This window comes from Orycteropus afer, unplaced genomic scaffold (assembly GCF_000298275.1).
Source record: "Orycteropus afer afer isolate SDZICR_OR568_19922 unplaced genomic scaffold, OryAfe1.0 scaffold00005, whole genome shotgun sequence".
In the NCBI taxonomy this organism is placed as follows: domain Eukaryota; kingdom Metazoa; phylum Chordata; class Mammalia; order Tubulidentata; family Orycteropodidae; genus Orycteropus; species Orycteropus afer.
This window is the reverse complement of record NW_006921592.1, coordinates 216,661-234,228: the sequence shown is the minus strand read 5'-3', so window position 1 is coordinate 234,228 and position 17,568 is coordinate 216,661. Positions and strand designations below refer to the sequence as shown.

General features: G+C 41.7%; 1 protein-coding gene and 1 non-coding gene across 2 annotated transcripts in view; both read right to left on the bottom strand.

The window, feature by feature from the left end:
* Window positions 1-823: 823 nt before the first annotated feature.
* The window catches only part of TJP2 (tight junction protein 2), a 105,091-nt gene continuing 88,346 nt past the window's right edge, over window positions 824-17,568 (bottom strand). Inside the window, exons 14-23 of the mRNA XM_007938371.1 lie at window positions 16,574-16,761; window positions 14,311-14,406; window positions 13,597-13,676; window positions 12,631-12,841; window positions 9,474-9,574; window positions 7,835-8,047; window positions 6,531-6,641; window positions 5,032-5,346; window positions 2,706-2,791; window positions 824-989 (exon numbers count right to left, since the gene is read on the bottom strand). Of these exons, the coding sequence (XP_007936562.1) occupies window positions 824-989; window positions 2,706-2,791; window positions 5,032-5,346; window positions 6,531-6,641; window positions 7,835-8,047; window positions 9,474-9,574; window positions 12,631-12,841; window positions 13,597-13,676; window positions 14,311-14,406; window positions 16,574-16,761 (1,567 nt within the window). The remainder of the gene's footprint in view (window positions 990-2,705; window positions 2,792-5,031; window positions 5,347-6,530; window positions 6,642-7,834; window positions 8,048-9,473; window positions 9,575-12,630; window positions 12,842-13,596; window positions 13,677-14,310; window positions 14,407-16,573; window positions 16,762-17,568) is intronic.
* On the bottom strand, window positions 11,487-11,593 carry LOC122149911. Its single transcript, XR_006163394.1, has one exon. It is a non-coding gene; the product is annotated as a U6 spliceosomal RNA (small nuclear RNA).

The following is a 17,568-nucleotide window of genomic DNA, read 5'->3' as shown; positions in this document are numbered from 1 at the left end:
ACATACTCCTTTTTATTAAATTATAAGACTAACTTTTACCAGTAGACACACTTTTGGAAATGAAATGTGCTTTTCATGAGTGTTTATTTTTCGGGAGCACATGGTTTTATACAAACAAACCAACAATTTCTATATCAACTTCTTGGTCTTTAACCTGCTTATTACCATTCATAGCCAGATTATCAAATATAAGCATTATACATACACTCAGAATTCATGAAAACATTACAAAGACAAAGGCCTTGAAAAGATGGTACAGTGCAGGGAAAACTGTAGCTATTAAACTGGTATAAAAAATTAGTCAAAATAATGTTTTAGTCCATTACAGCTTTGCATAAAGCTTCAGAGAAAGGAAGTTTAAGTCACTTCTCATTAAAGGCACTTAGAGAGTTGTAATAAAATAGTTCTTGGAATTTAGTTCAAGTCCAACAGTATTTTTTTATTCCTTTTTTCATATTCTGCCTCATAGTGAGACACTCCTGGTAGACAGCTACTAATGAGGCAAAATAGCTATTACTTCTTAATAGACATGTTAAAAACATGGAAACGGAATTAATACAGATTTTGGTCCACTGAAGCAGGTAACAGTATCAGACTGTAGTGTTCCTTCCAATTTTGAGCAAAAAGCCAAACCCCCCAACCCTGTCCCACAAATAGAGCCTCTGTTCTTAATTCGCACTGGCTGTGTCCTGGGTTCCCCATGACAGGACACGACCTCGGGTCCCACCACATCTCCACAGTCATTTTAACTAGACAAGAACCATCCCTGTGACTCAGCAGGGGTGTTATCCTGATGTGGCGGCCATTGGGCATGGAGAGACATCTATAATTCCGTGTCCCGGTAGCGGGCAGGCTGGCCATAGTAACCGCGCTTTGAATGCTCTGACAGCTGTTGGCGGTATTCCTCCTCCTCGGCGTCACTGCTGTAACCTCCTCTGGTGTCCTGATAAAGTATGGAAGGACCTTTCTGTGGCTCAGGGGGTCTGGAACTAACAAAGTGAGAGTGTTAAATGTTTCCAGAGCACGTCCCTGTCCCTGGATCACCCAAGGCAGATCACTTACCTCTCAGCCATACGCCCTGCTGATAAACCACTCCAGGTTCACATAATAGTGGGAGTGGGGGATGGGAGAACAGGGCCACGGCCAATGCCCATGTTGGCAGGAAGGAAGGAAGCTGACCTGGTGCTTCTTAACCAAAGAATTCCCTTTGTCCCAGATGGACAGGAGAGGGGGGTTGTCTTCCCTATCCCTAAGTTCCCAGGCTACAGCCTCAGCCAGCAGCACTCATTCTCTGCCAGTTCTACCAACTACATATCAAGCCACTCTTTTGTTGCCAGAGGCAACCTACTCGCCTGTGCTACCCTTCAACTGATAAAAAAAGAAATTCGCCTTTAGGTTTCTATTGCAATAAAGCTCTAGCGTCCAGTCAGGATGGCTGCAAGAGAGCATGACTAATTGTTTTCTCTTCTCAGAAGCAAGAAACAAGCCAGTAAAACCTCAAGCAGAAGACACTATGATCATTCCTAGCACTTAATATCATCTTTGGCACTCTGGTGGTACAGTGGTTAAAACATCTGGCTGCTAACCAAAAAGGTCAGTGGCTCGAACCCACCAGCCACTCCACGGGAAAAAGATGAGGCAGTCTGCTTCGGTAAAGATTTACAGCCTTAGATAACACTATGGGGCAGTTCTACTCGATCCTATAGGGTCACTATGAGTCAGAATCAATTTGATGACAGGGGGTATATAGTATCTTAAATATAAAGCATTTTACCAACACTGGATAATTAATTGTCACAATTTTCTTCATACCACAATTCAGTACAAGCATTCTGACTTTGCAAAGTGATGCAAAGGAATTCAGGAGCTTGGCTAAGAGCCAGAACACATTAACGCAAAGCAGGTCTAAGCCCAGAAATTATCCTCATGCACTGTTCTAACATGGTTTGATATACTGTTAGTACTGAGCCAAAATGGCAATGATTACACTCTGTCAGAAAATTTTAGCACACAAGCAAAATTTCCATAAATGTTCAACTTTTTGTAACCTTTACCATTAAATGTGATACATGAGTAAGGTGAACAGATGACCAGGGAAAAACAGCCTTTTGTTGCTCTGAAATGTGGGTGAAGGAGATACCTTCTCAAGACTCCAAGTCCCTTTGTACACCAATATTCATTGCAGCACTATTCACAATAGCTAATCAGTGGAAACAACCTAAATGTCCATCAACGGATGCACGGATAAACAAAATGTGGTTTATACGTACAATGGACTTTTACTCAGCCATAATGAGGTATGAAGCTCATTATGCTACATGTTTCTGCTACAACATGGAGGAATCCTGAAAACATTATGCTGAGTGAAATAAATTCAGACACAAAAGAACAAGTATGATCCCACTTAAATGAAACAGGCAAATGTATGGAGACCAGAGACGATTCGTGGTGGTGGCAGGGTGTAGTCTTTGCTTAGGAAACCCTGTATGGAACGATTCAGAAATGGATAGAGGTGACAGTTATACAACCCGATGAACATAACCAATGTCACTGAATTGTACATGTAAAAAAATGCTGAATTGGCAAGTGTTTTGTTATGTATATATATTTTACCATAATAAAACACAGAGACAAACAGAGTTGGAGTCTCAGAGAAGCCCCCTCTAGCCTATCGGAAGCTTTAGACCTGCGCCATCAGCCCTTACCTTGTGTGCTGCGACAGGCCAGGGTCTGGCTTTTGTGTTTTGATTGGGACTGCATAGATGTCAGGAAGCTTCTGCGCAATTTCAATCTGTGGCAATTGTGAAAAAAGGAACAAAAGGGAAGAATGAACCACTGGAGAGTTTGGTTGTTGTTGTTGGTTCCTGCTACTGCTACTCTTTTCTCATATTCTACTTCTTTTTCTTTTCTTTTTTTTTTTTTTTAATTAGGATTTGGGTGAAGATTTACAGAGTAAATTCACTTTTCATACAGCAGTTCACATATACTTTGTCTCATGTCATTGACCAAAATTTACAATGCAGAAGCTCCCCTCCCACTTCCTCCCCATAGTTACCTCCTCCCAGTGTCCATCCCTTCATACTCTTCTGCACCCTGAGCTATCTCCCTGTGCATAAGCAGCCCTTCCTTCTCCCATGATTGTTCTCTCCAGGGCGTGTGTCTACTTGAGGTAAATGTTTAACTCACATGCCTGTACTTTGTTTGGCTGGAAACCACAGTTGGGGGTTCAATTCCAGACCTGAAGGGCAGCTAGGAGCCATAGTCTCAGTGGTTACACCAGGCTCCATTGGACCAGCAAACCTGGTCCCCACCTTCTTTTTTTTTTTTGCCTCCAAATGATTTTGAGTTTTGTACCACATTGTTCTCCCTCTTTATGCAGGATCTCCTACATCCCTTCCAAGTGGATGGCAGTGGTAGCTGGGCACCATCTAGTTCTTCTGGTCTCATAGTTGTATAGGTTGCAGATCGGATGGTGTACCAGTCGCTAGGACTGATTGTTTCCATTAATTTTGGTTTTCTTCTTTCTTCTTGACGAGGAGAGACCCGTTGTTGCATCTAGATGGCAGCTTCCTAGCTTTTAAGGTCCCAGTTGCTACTCGCCAAAGTAGTAGGTGGAACAATGTTTTGTATAGTATGTTATGCCAATTGAGCTTGATGTCCCCTGCGACTATGGTCCCAAGCCCGCAGGATCAACTACTCGGTCCCTCTGGGTAGCTGGCTGTGACCATCTACTTCTTTTTCAATCCAAGACTTCTTTCAAGAAGAGAAGAAAATGAAGCAAATCTTATGGTTGTGTGGCTCCTGGTACCACATGTAAAACAGGAAAAAATGCTCAGAAGCTGGCTGCTGTTGAGTGGGCAAGGATAAAGAAAACAGCCACATCTCCTGGGCAGAGTATGTTCCTTAGACCTTTCCTTAAGGTTAAATGTACACAACACACCCCTACACACACACACACAAGTGATGTATGTACACATGGCACGAAAATTCAAACAGTATGTAACAAGCGTAATTTAGAGACTACAATTCATTGTAGCACCCCAGATTTGACTGTTCTGCATGGTAAATCCAGAACTCAGTTACCAAATAAATATTAACCAACCAGGTGCCACTGAGTCAATTCTGACCATGGTGACCCCTTGTGTGACAAAGTAGAACTGCGCTCCACAGGGTTTTCAATGGCTGAAAGGAAAGCTGTCTTTGGAGGCTTCCACGGTTGGACTCAAACCTCCAACCTTCCACTCAGCAGCTGAACACTCAACTATTTATACTGTCCAGGGACATCACATGCAAGAAAATTAACTTCTAGGATTCTCTTGACACACTTCCCCATTTCAGAAGTTGATATAAAGTTCTGAAGCGTGAGAAAAAGAATCTTATTCAGTTATATTGGTAGGCTTTCTTGATTGGAAGAGAAAGGGATATACGATAGCTAGCCACCTGGAAATAACACACACAGGATGCACCTTTGGTATCATCTGTGTGAACATCCCTTGGGTGTTGAGGGGTGGAAAAGGTACTTGTGAACTATTATAACCAGAAAAACTATTATAACCAGTTGCTATCAAGTCCATTCTGACTCCTGGTGACCTCAACTGCTCCACAGGGTTTTCAAAGCTGTTACTTTTCAGAAAGAGGACCAACCAGGTCTTTCTTCCTCTGAGTGAATTCAAATCATCAACCTTAACCATTGTGTCACCATTGTGTTACCCAAGGACTGTGAACTGTTATACTGAAATCAAATTTATTTACTTAAATTTATTATTTAAACTTTTTATTGTCTACAGACTAAATTAATCTCATGGTTCAAAAATAATTACCTTTCTAGGGAAAGGAGGAATGGAGAATTTTAAGCAGTATTGTTTGGGGTCATGAAAATCTTTTAGAAAGAGGTAACAGTGATAGTTGCATGACGTGGTGAATGTAATTAATGTCACTGGATTATACACTTAAAAACGGTTAAAATGGCAAATTTTTATTATACATATTTCACTACAACAACCTTTCTAAAAATTAATTTTAAAAACTTACCCTTGCATTTTGAGCTTCTTGGAGTTCTTGCATTCTCTGTAATCTTGCCTTGTGATCCATCTTCTCAAATATTTTGACTTTGCCCAGGACAGACTTGGGAGTGTTTTCTTGCTCCTCACCACCCTCTCCCATCTCCTCATTCTCTGGGGCAGGGACGGGAGTAGATGGCTTCAGTATAGACCGTCCAAAGACAGGTTTTGCTGCCACAGGAGGAGGATAACCTTTGGTAGATGCCACAGGAATTTCATTAGAGGCCACGGCAGAGAAGTGGGATTTGGGGAAGTCGGAGGATTCTTCTCTGCTCTGGGCTCTGGCCTGCAGAAAGCAATGACATATTTTTTATATCAGGCTTTCAGTGATTTTCAAGTCTCTATTAGTGATTTAATATACTCCATTTCCTGATCAGTTTCCAAAGGTGATCGACAAATTACAAATACCATTCCAACAAGGAATCAAACACGGCATGGTGTTCCAGTGGTGCGACACCCCAAGTCCTACTTCCCTTCCTAAGGAAGACTGTTAAGAGCTCTAAAAAACAAGAGGCAGGGGAAAGGCTGGAGGGACTGTAATCTCTGAAGCTCAGTCAGACCTTGAATAACCTTATACTAGAGGGGACTGGAATCTTGGAGAGGTCCTTAGAACAAGTCAGGTCTCACGGATCAGAAGAGTGCGGTCCTGAGTTGGTGCCGCCCTGATGGTGCACAGCCCAGGAGGGAAGCAAGTCTCTGGGGAAAGGCAACCGACCACACAGTGACCGCTTCCTCCTCGCCCTTTCTTATCCTAGGCCTGTTTGGAAACTTTCACTGCAGATATATTTTATGAGGTCACTAATTACTTCTGATAGCTCACACAATTAATTACGACTTTTTTCTTATCTAAATTATTGAGTTAAAGAGGGATATTATATTGGACTATAAGTTAAATGCCAAGTCACAGCTTTGATTCAGAGAGGAGGGAAACAGGACACAGTGGTGGTGGTATAGACCATCACCACAGCACTGTGAATTCATGTGGCAAATATTACATACTTTTATAATAAAATTAAAACAGAACAAAACAATCTAAGCTGCTTTCATAATAAGAGTCATCGTAAAAAAAAAAAAAAAAAAAAAGGTGACTCTTTTCTTTAGGAAATCACCAGGAAGGATTCTGGTACATATAATCAGATGTTGGTAAGAAAATACTAATTAGAGAGAAAATGAAAAGCAAATTCTGAGACTAGTGATTCCGGGCATGCACTGTATGTCAAACTTGTATTCTGTGTATAAAAAAGAAATAGAGTCTAATAGACCCATTTGTACATGCTCTTAAAAATGCCTTCTGCTCCTAATCTTTTCTCCTTTCTCCAACACTAGGGTTCACCCAACAGCCCAAAGGACGGGCTCTACTAGAGAACATGGTGAGTCAAATAAACAGACCTCAGCACGCCACTTCACTGCATGCCCCTCCTTGGCACCTGCCTCCTTTTCCTTCCCATCCTGGGCTTCCCAGCCACGTACCTTGGGCGGCTCTGGCTTGAATGTCGGGGGCGGGCTACTGTCCCTAAGTTGGTCTCTGCTAGCAGCCCTCTTCACATGAGCTCGTGGCTCTGGGCTGGGCCTCCTTATGCTCTATGAGACAAAGATTCATTTACAACAAGAACGCCCGTGCAGATTCACCTGCTGTGCTGCGGTTCTGCTAACTCGGATCAGGTTCAGAAGTTGAGGTACTAACCCCATGTCTCTTTCCTGAAAGGCGGACACCAGGGATATGCCCACGAGCAAGTGCTTAACACACGTTTTTAACACTGGCTTCAGCTGCCTCCAATGCAATACTTTCTTTCTTTAAAGTACAATTTTTTAAAAAGTCCTCTTCAAGTCTTTTGTCACTAATAACTATTAACATTTCTAAACATTAACTCATCTACAACTGCGGACATTGAGGAGTTAAATTTATTTTTAGAACTTGTCCAGCAGTCCATACTAGTAGTTCTTCTGAGGGTTCTTTTTTTTCCGAAGGGAACTGGTAAAGGTCTTTTCCCTTAAATGAGTTTTGGGGTACTACCTTTACTTCATGAAGAACATAATCATTCACTGAAATGGACCAGATTGCTAAAGGGAAGTCCCCAGTAATAACGACCCAAATAGATGATAATCTCACTTACAAAGATGGTGATTCCATGTTCTCTGAGGTGCAACTAATAATTGCTCTGGCCCAAAATTAGCATCTGATGATGCAGTTTCTGAAGACCACGTAGGTCATCTATTCAAGGCCAGTGAACACACAACAGACATGCATAAATGTATATTTGATCATAAACTCAATTTAAAAAATTGGAATAAGAGAGAGAAGGAAACTGATGGGGAAACACTCAGGAGCTTTGGCAAGATTAGAAAGGTTAAAGGTAGGGTGGAGAAAAAAGCAAGGATACCAAAGAGTACAGAGAGAGAGAGAGAGCAACCTAATCAAAGGTTACAAGTAAATACAATAATATTGTATTTTAAAAAGCATGTTCCACTTGTAGACGGCTGGCACATGAGGCAATTTGGTTTATCTATCATGCCTGAGGGTGTCTGTGTGAAGAGTGTCTACCACTCACCCTCCTCCAGTACCCACGTTCCTGTCCCGCTTGCCCAAGGACCACAACCACAATGACACAGGCACTGGCTCAGAGTAAGACACCCTGGGAATCATCTGCTCCAGCCCTTAAGAATACCCTCCACAGCACCCTGAATAAACGGTTATCTGGAAGAATGAAAGGAAATGCCAGAACCTCCTTTTCCTGCTGGTTGGACCTCGCAGCCCGTGGCCTGCCTCGCCTCACCTCCTCGTGCTGCACCGGCTCCGAGGAGCGGGTGATGGAAGACACCAGCAGCTCCTCGGCTGGCTCATCCAGCTCATTGTCAGTGTAGGCACCTCCTTCACCGTCGGTGTCTTCAAAGTCACTGATGAGACGGCTGTCGCAACTCAGATAATCCGCGCCCATGGCGGTTAAGTAGGACATGCGGTCTTCGGGGTCATCATCCATCCCTTCCATCTAGAGGAATTTGTTTCGCAGGGTCAGTGGGGTCTGACATGGCTCCTGGGAGTGGGGACTCACGAAAATTCCCAAGTGTACAGCCAAGTGACCAAAATCTGACGTGTGCTAGGACGGGAAAGCACCTTGACTGAAGTGCAATCACTCGGCTTTACGTTATTATGTTAATCTTTGTGCTAAAACCAAAAGCCAAACCAGTTGCCCTCCAGTCAATTCCAACCCCTGGCAACCTGTTTGCGTTTGCGTGCAGAGTAGAACTGTGATTCACAGGGTTCTCAAGGCTGTGACCTTTTGGCAGATCACCAGGGCTTGCTTCTGAGGACTTCTGTGTGGGCTTGAACCGCCAACCTTTCAATTAACAATCAAGCGCTTAACTGTTTATACCACCCGGGGACTCAAATTAGGATCTCCCCACCCTAGCCTGGCTACTACCCACTCTCTCTATTCCTACTTGGTCAAACTTCCTCAGAACATTGTGCCTTTCTTCTGCAATATGGCTCCTTTCTGACTTTTCTCCTGGCACTTGCCTCCTAGTGATAAACACACACTGACATGTATGGGACACATCTCCACTCAGCTACAAGTTCTCAAAACTTGGAGCACAGACGCTCTGTCTTGTTCAATCTGTCCTCGTCATGGAGGCTAGCATGAAGCCCAGCAGACTGTTAACAATCGCAAACGCTAGAAAGATGGATGAAATGGCCTGACACCAAAGAGTAAGACTATAACTCAACAATCTCATTAAGTCGACAGAACAACAAAATAGTAGCCATGAAGTCTCATAAGCTACTTCAATTCAGTTGGAGGACAGGAGACTAGCACCAAAGATTCCTAGAATTAAAGGGACCATGGGAGGTTATATAATCTCTCTCTTTCTTCCCTGCAGCACAGCCATGTGTAAGCTATCCCCACAGATGAGAAGCTATCCAATTCTAGAAGCCTAGACAAGTTTCCTAACACTTTCTTATCACTTATTCAAAACCTCCACCACTCTTTTCTAGGCCAATAATACCAATCCCATTTGCTTTTATTCTATTAAATTTCAGCCTTGTCCTCCATGCTCCTCAGCCTCGCCTCTCCTCTCCACTCTGTCTTCCACGTCCTTAGTAAGTGGTGGAGCTCGCCACGCAACCTTGTAAGCTCTGATTAGTGTAATTGGGATACAGCACTAGTTACTACGTTAAAAGTAGAAGGGAAGTGAATGCAGGGTTTCATACATCATGTTCTGCAGTTCTTTTGTTTATTTTTTCAGAAGTCCTTTAACTTTTTACTACTTTTTTAAAGAATTTGTAAAATGTCAAACTTGATGAATACATGTGCTCAAACCATTTCAAATGGGCATAGTTCTTACTACATTCACTACCTTCTTTGGAAAAGATTCAGAACACAAATTCTCACCTCATAGCAGAGTATTTAAGCCACATACCTTTCCTTCAGAGACCCAAACTGCTTCTCCTTGCTGATGCTGAATTGTCTCCTTCAAGCTGCCAAACCAGCCATCGTTGGCTGAATTCAAGTCGATTGTAGCTACAGGAAGGTAAACAAAAGTTTTGCATCAATTTCCAAAGTCAAGTCTATCAAGAATGCTACTTGACATAATATATGTTCGTTTCTGTCCTATTTTGATTGAAACTTTGACAAGTGCGATAAAAAGTCTGCAGATATTTGAATACAAAATCCTTTCAGTAGAACATAATTAAATATAGCTGTTGGAGTTTACATTGCTGTTGTTCTGTGCCATGGAGTCAATCCTGACTCATAGAGCCTGCATAGGAGAGAGGACTGCCCCACAGGGTTTCCTAGGCTGTAACCTTTATGGGAGCAGTTTGCCAGGTCTTCTCTCCCATGGAGCAGCTGGTGGATTTGAACTGCCAACCTTCTGGTTAATAGCTGAGTGCTTAACCACTGTACCACCCTTGGACTTCCTTGGAGTTGACATTACATACTCATATCATAAAGCTAAAATCTGGTTAATTCATTTTCAGAACATCTATTTTTCAGAAAAGCTACCTTTAAAAATATTTTTTAAAGAAACATTTGGAGCTTATCACCAAAGATAACATACCTAAAACAAAAACAAAAGTCCTGTATTTTATCATTACATAAGACACATATATCATAAATCAGAAATAAACACAGTAATATACTGCCTACCCCCTCTAATAAGTTACTAAAGGTAATACTTAATGTATATATTCTTTTGATAGGCTTGAATATTTTAGAATATGAATACGGATTAACCCTTAGGAATTGCTGGTAGATTATTGCACTGGCAAACCAAACCTAAACTGGTGTGTATTTAAGGAATACACATTTCCCATTCCTGCTCCATGGGAGAAAGATGTGGCAGTCTGCTTCCATAAAGATTATAGCCTAGGAAACTCTATGGGGCAGTTATATTCTGTCCTATTGGGGGGGGGGGGCTATGGGTCAAATAAACTCAACAGCAATGGGTTTTAGATTATCTCCCTGTTACATTTCACCACAGTGCTAAACAGTGCGTGCATCTCTCTCTCAATCTCTCTCTCTCTGTGTCTTTGATGAGGAAAGCCAGTGACAGTAAAGCGAAGCCAGTGGCACCCAAGCGGGAGTCTAAAACTAAAACATACTTCGTCACCTCCCTCCTTCTAGAGTAAGAGAGAAAAATGACATCAGATGATGATGACTGCTGTAATCTCAAGTGGTACGATTATCTCAAGGTTAAGGATATGAGGTCCATGCAGTCCCCACCAAACAAAGCACTGCATGATCAAAAAACTTACGTAACCCTTTTAAACCTTTAATTATACCATATGCACAGAACTAGTCATTTATATAAACCCACTGCCATCAAGTTGACTCTGACTCATAGCAACCCTACAGGACAGAGTAGAACTGCCCCATTAAGGCTGCCAAGGCTATAAATCTTTTTGGAAGCAGTCTGCCTCATTGTTCTCCCACAGAGCACCTGGGAGGATCGAACCACCAGCCTTTTGGTTAGCAGCCAAATGCCTTAATCACTGTGCCACCAGAGCTGCTGCTTCTTCACCAGAGCATGTATTCAGTTACTAAAATATGTCACTTTTTTAGACCATTTTACTCTCATGGCTAACAGCAGCAATGCATCTTCATTTCAGGGACTTTAAAAAAATATTCTATTACAGAAAATTTTAAACATCAGTAAATACACAAAAGTTGAGAGCACAGTTTAACACACTCCCAAGTATACATCATCCAACTTCAACAACGACCAACCCTTGGTCGACTTTGTTTTACCTACTCTTATCCACTCCCTCACTACAGATGATTTAAACAAATCCCAGACATATTAGGTTATTCAGAAATATTTTAGTATGTACCCCTAAAAGACAGCACCTCCTTTTTCTTTTTTTTTAATTGTGATTTGGGTGAAGATTTACAGAGCAAATTCACTTTCCATACAGCAGTTCACATATACTTTAAAAATACGAAACGCTCCACAAATTTGTGTGTCATCCTTGCGCAGGGGCCATGCTAATCTTCTCTGTATCGTTCCAATTTTAGTATGTGTGCTGCCAAAGTGAGCACTCCTTTTTCTTTTTAACATGAACACAATATTATTATCATAGCTAAAAGCAGGAATAATAAAACCTTGTTGTTGTTGTTGCTTTGTGCCGTCGAGTCGGCCCCGACTCATAGCGACCCCTCCTTGGGTGTCCGAGGCAGTATCACTACGGAAATACATTGCCCAAGCTTCCTTCCCAGGAGTGGCTGGTGGGTTTGAACCGCTGGCCTTCTGATTAGCAGGCAAGAGTCTTAGGCGCTATGCTACCAGAGCTCCTAATAAAACCTTAATATCATCCAATATCTAATTAGTGTTCAAAATTCACAGGACTTCTTATTTTTTTTAATTCTTAATTTTATTTTGGCATAATAACCACTTGGCATTTGGTTGTCAGTGTGATGTAGAGTTCTGGTAACATCAGTGAGGGATTAGGTTATTAAAAGTTCTCCAATGTTGTTGCATTCCACAGATTGCAAATGTTTTGCAATTGCTTTTTTTTTTTAAATTTTATTGTGATTTAGAGGAAAGTTTAGAGAGCAAATTCATCTTCCATATAGCAGTTCACATATACTCTGTGTCATGACATTGACTAAAATCTCCCACAATGCAACAGCTCTCCTCCCACTTCCTCCCTATAGCCACCTCTTCCCTGTGTCCTTCCCTCTATTATTGGGACATTTTTAAAATAAAAAGTTCCTATGTCTTTGTAAGTGACTGCATGCATTAATGGTAAATAAAGAACAATGACCCAGGCTAGCCTGAGATGTGCATGCTGGGCCACAAGCCAGGGTCACTCACCAGCCTTACAATCTCACATACATGCCTTAAGGTGCTCATACTTAAAAATTTTAATATCAGCAAAATGACCGATTATTGCATGTCATGGATTTTCCAGTAATCAAACTTGCAATATAGACAAGCCACGCGTCTAACACAGCCTTCTAACTCACTCAACTAGATGAGCTACTTGCCAGGAGACCATTCAGATTACTTTCCTGCTTCCTCCATTCTTCAACTCTTTATTTCTCATTTTTGGGCAAAGAAACTAAATTTCACTCACCTGTAAAAAGATGCACACATGTTTTTTTAAGCTTGTTGGCTTGATCATACAACTTCCGAGAACTTTTGTTGGACGTTGGATTCAATCTCTGTCTCATGGTTTTGACACCTTGTTTAGAGTCTGGGTTGAAAAAAATCACAATTGGGAACCACTGGGTATAATTCAGCAGGTCGACGGCTTTTGGAGTCACATCTAATAGTGCGTGCTTATCCTGTTACAAACGGGGAAAAGTGACGTCAGTGGCTTTGTTGAGTCAAAGACAATCAGAGTTTGCTTTAGTAAGTAAAGGCTGCAACAGATAAACCTGTACACTTAAATCAAAGAGCACAAACCATCCCCTCCACATGCCGTCCACTTTAACATCGTCAATACACTGAAACGTGTTCTTTTTTTTTGGTCTAGCTTGCTTGCCCTTCTTTCCTTTGCACAACATCAGAGAGATCTTCTAGTGCATAAACATGAACCTCTCACCCTGACTTCCCATTCACTGTTCTTAAGATAAAGTGAAAAACCATGGTTTACAACCCCTTCATGATCAGGGCATTTTCCACCTCTGACTACCTCCAGCCTTGTACCCGTACTGACCTTCTCTCCCTTCATGTCTGTGCCTTTGCCCGGGCTGTTTCCTCTGCATAGAATAATCTCCTACCCACCCTGCTTTCTCCATCTCTCCCCATAAATCTGGCTAACTCCTATTCACATTTCAGCTCTTGGTTATTATGTTTTTTCCCCCACTAAAATATCTGATAAAATTAATCAGTAGGTTATCTGGTATAATGCTATGAACACTAAAAAACCCAATGCACAGAACCGTGACTGCTTCCCACACAATGAAACAGCTCATGTATATATAAATTTTTTATCTTTAATATTTCATGACTATTAAAATATAGACTTTAGTCTAAAAAAACAAATCCACAGAAAAACATGACCCAATTCCTTTGGCCTTTGGGTGAATTTTCTCACCTGTTCAATAATTTGCCTCACAGTATTTAAACGCACCACCCCACTGGATTTCTCGGATCCTGCATCTTTTGGTTCCGTTTCTGTAAAAGCACAAGCAAGGAGCTAATTCATTTTTTAAAAATTAGTGACAACCAAATGCTCCAACAAATGAGAAGGACCATGAGACCTCTTTAAGCCAACTATAAGGAAACAGGTAAGCCAGTCCAGTAAGGAACAGCCTATGAAACAACTGGCTTAGACGCTTCAAAATATAAATGTTACAGAATAATTGAGAAAAAAGTTGGGACTAGAAAGACATGAAAGTCAAATGCAATGTGTAGTCCTTGGTTGTATTGACTTTAAAAACAGAAAATAAAATAAAGCCATGAAGGATATAACTGGTATAACTGAGAAAATTTGAAAAATGAACTGTATACAAAATAATATCTTTGTCTCAGTGTTAAATTTATTGGTTGGGATAATAGTATTGTGATAGTGTGAGAGAATGTCCTTGCTCTGAAGAGACGCATACTGAAGGATTCAGGGATAAAATGTCGTGATGTCAAACAGTTCAGCAAAAATTTTAAACAGTATATGTGTATGTGTCTGTTGGGAGAAAGAGAAACCATAAATGGCAAAATGTTAATAGCCAGTGACTCAAGGTAAATGGTTTGCGCATGTTCATTATTCAAAATAAAAATTTAGGAGAGGAAAAAAAATCAGTGACAGACTTACTAGCAGTTTGAAACAAGTCAGGTGACTCATTTGCCAACTTTTCCATTGCTATATCGGCTATGGGGCCAAATAAGACCACAGGTCTCTTGAAACCAGCTGAAATGAGAGAAGAAATGCCATTAAAACACATATATTTGCCTATATTTTCTGTAAAAATAGAAGGCAAACTTTTTTTAACAGGGTTTTTTTAATTGCAGCCAAATACTAAAACTCAAACTAAACTCACTATCATCAAGTCGATTTTGACTCTCAGAGACCATCACTGGGTTACTGCGGTGTAGTAAATTACTTAGTGTGGCTTTTCTACCCATAAGCCTTTGTAAACTCCAAGGTGGGATTTTGTATGAGCAACTGAGCAGCCCCTGATTGCTGAGGCTATCCACCTGGGTTATTTCTGTTGGGAGTGGCACAATACAATGTTCTGGGAGGTGCCCACTCTCTCTCACGTGCTTAGAGTTCTGATGCTGTGATTGGCTAGTTTGACCACCCTTCAGGGCTCAAAAGGAGGCCTCCTGGAGGCAGAACTCTCTCTCTGACTGCTGGTGGAGGAAGATGTGCTGCTGAAAGAGACACGCGCCCCTGAAAGAGACACGTGCTGCTGGGAAAGAGACGCGAGAGACACGCATTGCTGAGTGAGACACCGAGGGACCAGCACTGCTGGGAAAGAGACTGTGAGAGACTTTTGGCTGAGGGATGTTGGGCTGGGAGAGAGACTGAGCGTTCTTCCTGAACTTGAGTTGTAGCCTGGTGCTTCCCTAATAAACCCTGTAATCTGTGAGTTCTGTGTGGCCACTGCAGCGAATTATCGAACCCAGGAGAGAGGTGGTGGGTGCTTTGGGAGGAACGATTGGTGAAAGGGCTGGAGGGAGGCAGCATGTTTGGTCTTGCAGTAATAGGCCTTGGGTTACTCCTGGTAATCCTGCCTTCCCCTTGTAGGGTTAGAGGAGGTCAGAACATGTGGCCTCCTTGTCGTTTTAGCAGTTACCAAGGCTGTAAAATCTTTACAAAAGCAGACTGCCCCATCTTTCTTCCACTAAGCGGCTGGTGGGTTTGAACCACTGACCTTTTGGTTAGCAGCCAAATGCCTTAACCACTACACCACCAGAGCTCCTTGTGGTAAAATACACATAGCATAAAATTTGCCATTAATGCCATTTCGTGCATTCACATGTTGTACAACCATCACTATCTATTTCCAGAGCCTCTTATCACCCCTAAAGGAAATACCATACTCAAGCAATCACTTCCCATTCCTCTCTCCTACCCCCGCTAGTGCCTTGCAACCAGTAATTTGCTTTATATTTCTCTGGATTTATCTATTCTCCATATTTCTTATAAATAGGATCATACAATATGTGGTCTTTTGTGTCTGGGTTCTTTCACTTAGTATAAGGTTCTCAAGGTTCATCCATGTTATAGCATGTATCAGTACTTCGTATCTTTTTATGGCTGAATAATATTCTCTTATATGGATCAATGACAGGTTGTTTAGCCATTCACCAGCTCAGGAATATTTAGGTTGTTTCTACTTTTTGGCTATTGTTCTTAGTGCTGCTATGAACGTTCATGTTTTTGTTTGAACACTTGTTTTCAATTCCTCTAGTATATACTCAGGATTGGAAGTGCCAGGTCATATGCTCATTCCAAGGAGTTCCTGGGTAGAGCAAACAGTTAAGTGCTCAACTACTAACCTAAAGGCTAAGAGTTCAAACCCATCCAGAAGTGCGTTGGGAGAAAGTCTTGATGATCTGCTCCAAAAGATCATAACCTTGAAAACCCTCGGAGCAGTTCTGCCCTGTACACAGGGTCCCCGTGAGTCAGAATCAACATGGTGACAACTAGAGACAAGGGTAGTTCTACATTTAAGATATTGAGGAGCCTTGTATCAGCCTTTGATCATAATGCAACTAATGACAAAAAAACTGTGTCACCCCATCCTCAATTCAGTCCAGCTCTTTTCTGAATACTCCTTGATTCCTCTGGCCAATTTTTAAAATAAACTTTGCTATCAGTAATATATAGAAATTTTTGAACAATGGTGTCAAAAAAAGTTTTCGGTTGTGGAAGTAAGTCTCCATTGCAGAGTTTTGACAGCTCACACTTTTGAAGTCTCTTTTCTTGCTTGACTTTATGATTCCATTTCTAAAGCCTGACATTGGCCTAGGTGATGCAGATAAGTTAGAACCTGACAGTTATAGTTGGAAAATGAAGGCAGACACACTCAAGAGTCCAGTTGGATCCATCTCCTGGCCTCATGGCTCACCTTCTCTCAGCAAAACTCTCTCGTAAGCTGGGAACTTAGTGCTGATCGACACGGCAGCTGTGAGGTCCTCTCGACTCTTCCTCAGGTTCTTTTTCACTCCGGACCGCTGACCGCGCATTCTCCAGAAATCTGCCCTGTCCCCAGCGTTGTCTCGCTGGGCATTCTGAACACTGGCCATCTGTTCAGCTCTGAGAGAGAAACCATGGGGAGTAAATCTCTACATCTAGAAAACAAGGCAATATGCATGTCATTAACCAGATCCTGTCATTTTTACCTAAGAAATTGGATGCGAGAAGATTTGACTCAACAATGAGAATATTTCACGTGATGGGGGACATGGGGGCCTTTACTTCCAGACAGAGGCAGTGAGAGGCTGGGTTTACATTAAAACTCACGAGAAGTAGCTCAGTGATCAACACATTCCACTTGACCCAGTTCTGGTAGGCTATCAGAGTAAACACAGCTAGATCCCTGCCAAACTACAGGTGTCTTTCCTAGGTCTTTCTACTGAGTGCCAAAAAGTGTTCACTGAGGTATATACATTTCTCCCAAGAATGAGGGCTGGGCGCCCAACAAGGCTGACTTATTGTAAGAGGTATGCTGCAGCCACTCAACCTTGTATCTACCTTGTATCCCACACGCCTTAGCAAATCATATAAATGTCAGTCAAATTCAAGAACCAACCACATCATGCTAAACATTCAGAGCAAATCAGCTGGTAGATGTTTTTAATGTATTGTAATACTGTATTTTGTTTTTAGTGATAACGTTCACAGCAAAACACATTTCCATTCCACAATTTCTACACATAACGTTCAGTGACATTGGCTACGTCCTTCACATCGTGTCAAAATCCTTGTTATTTCTGTTCTAGTTGTTTCACACCCACTACCTTAGATTCAGTACTCCCTAAATTTCTCATCCATGCTTTGGAGTATTTGTTGTCCATCTGGTCTTAAATATGCAGGTTTTTTTTTTTTTAAAGGAAAAAAAAA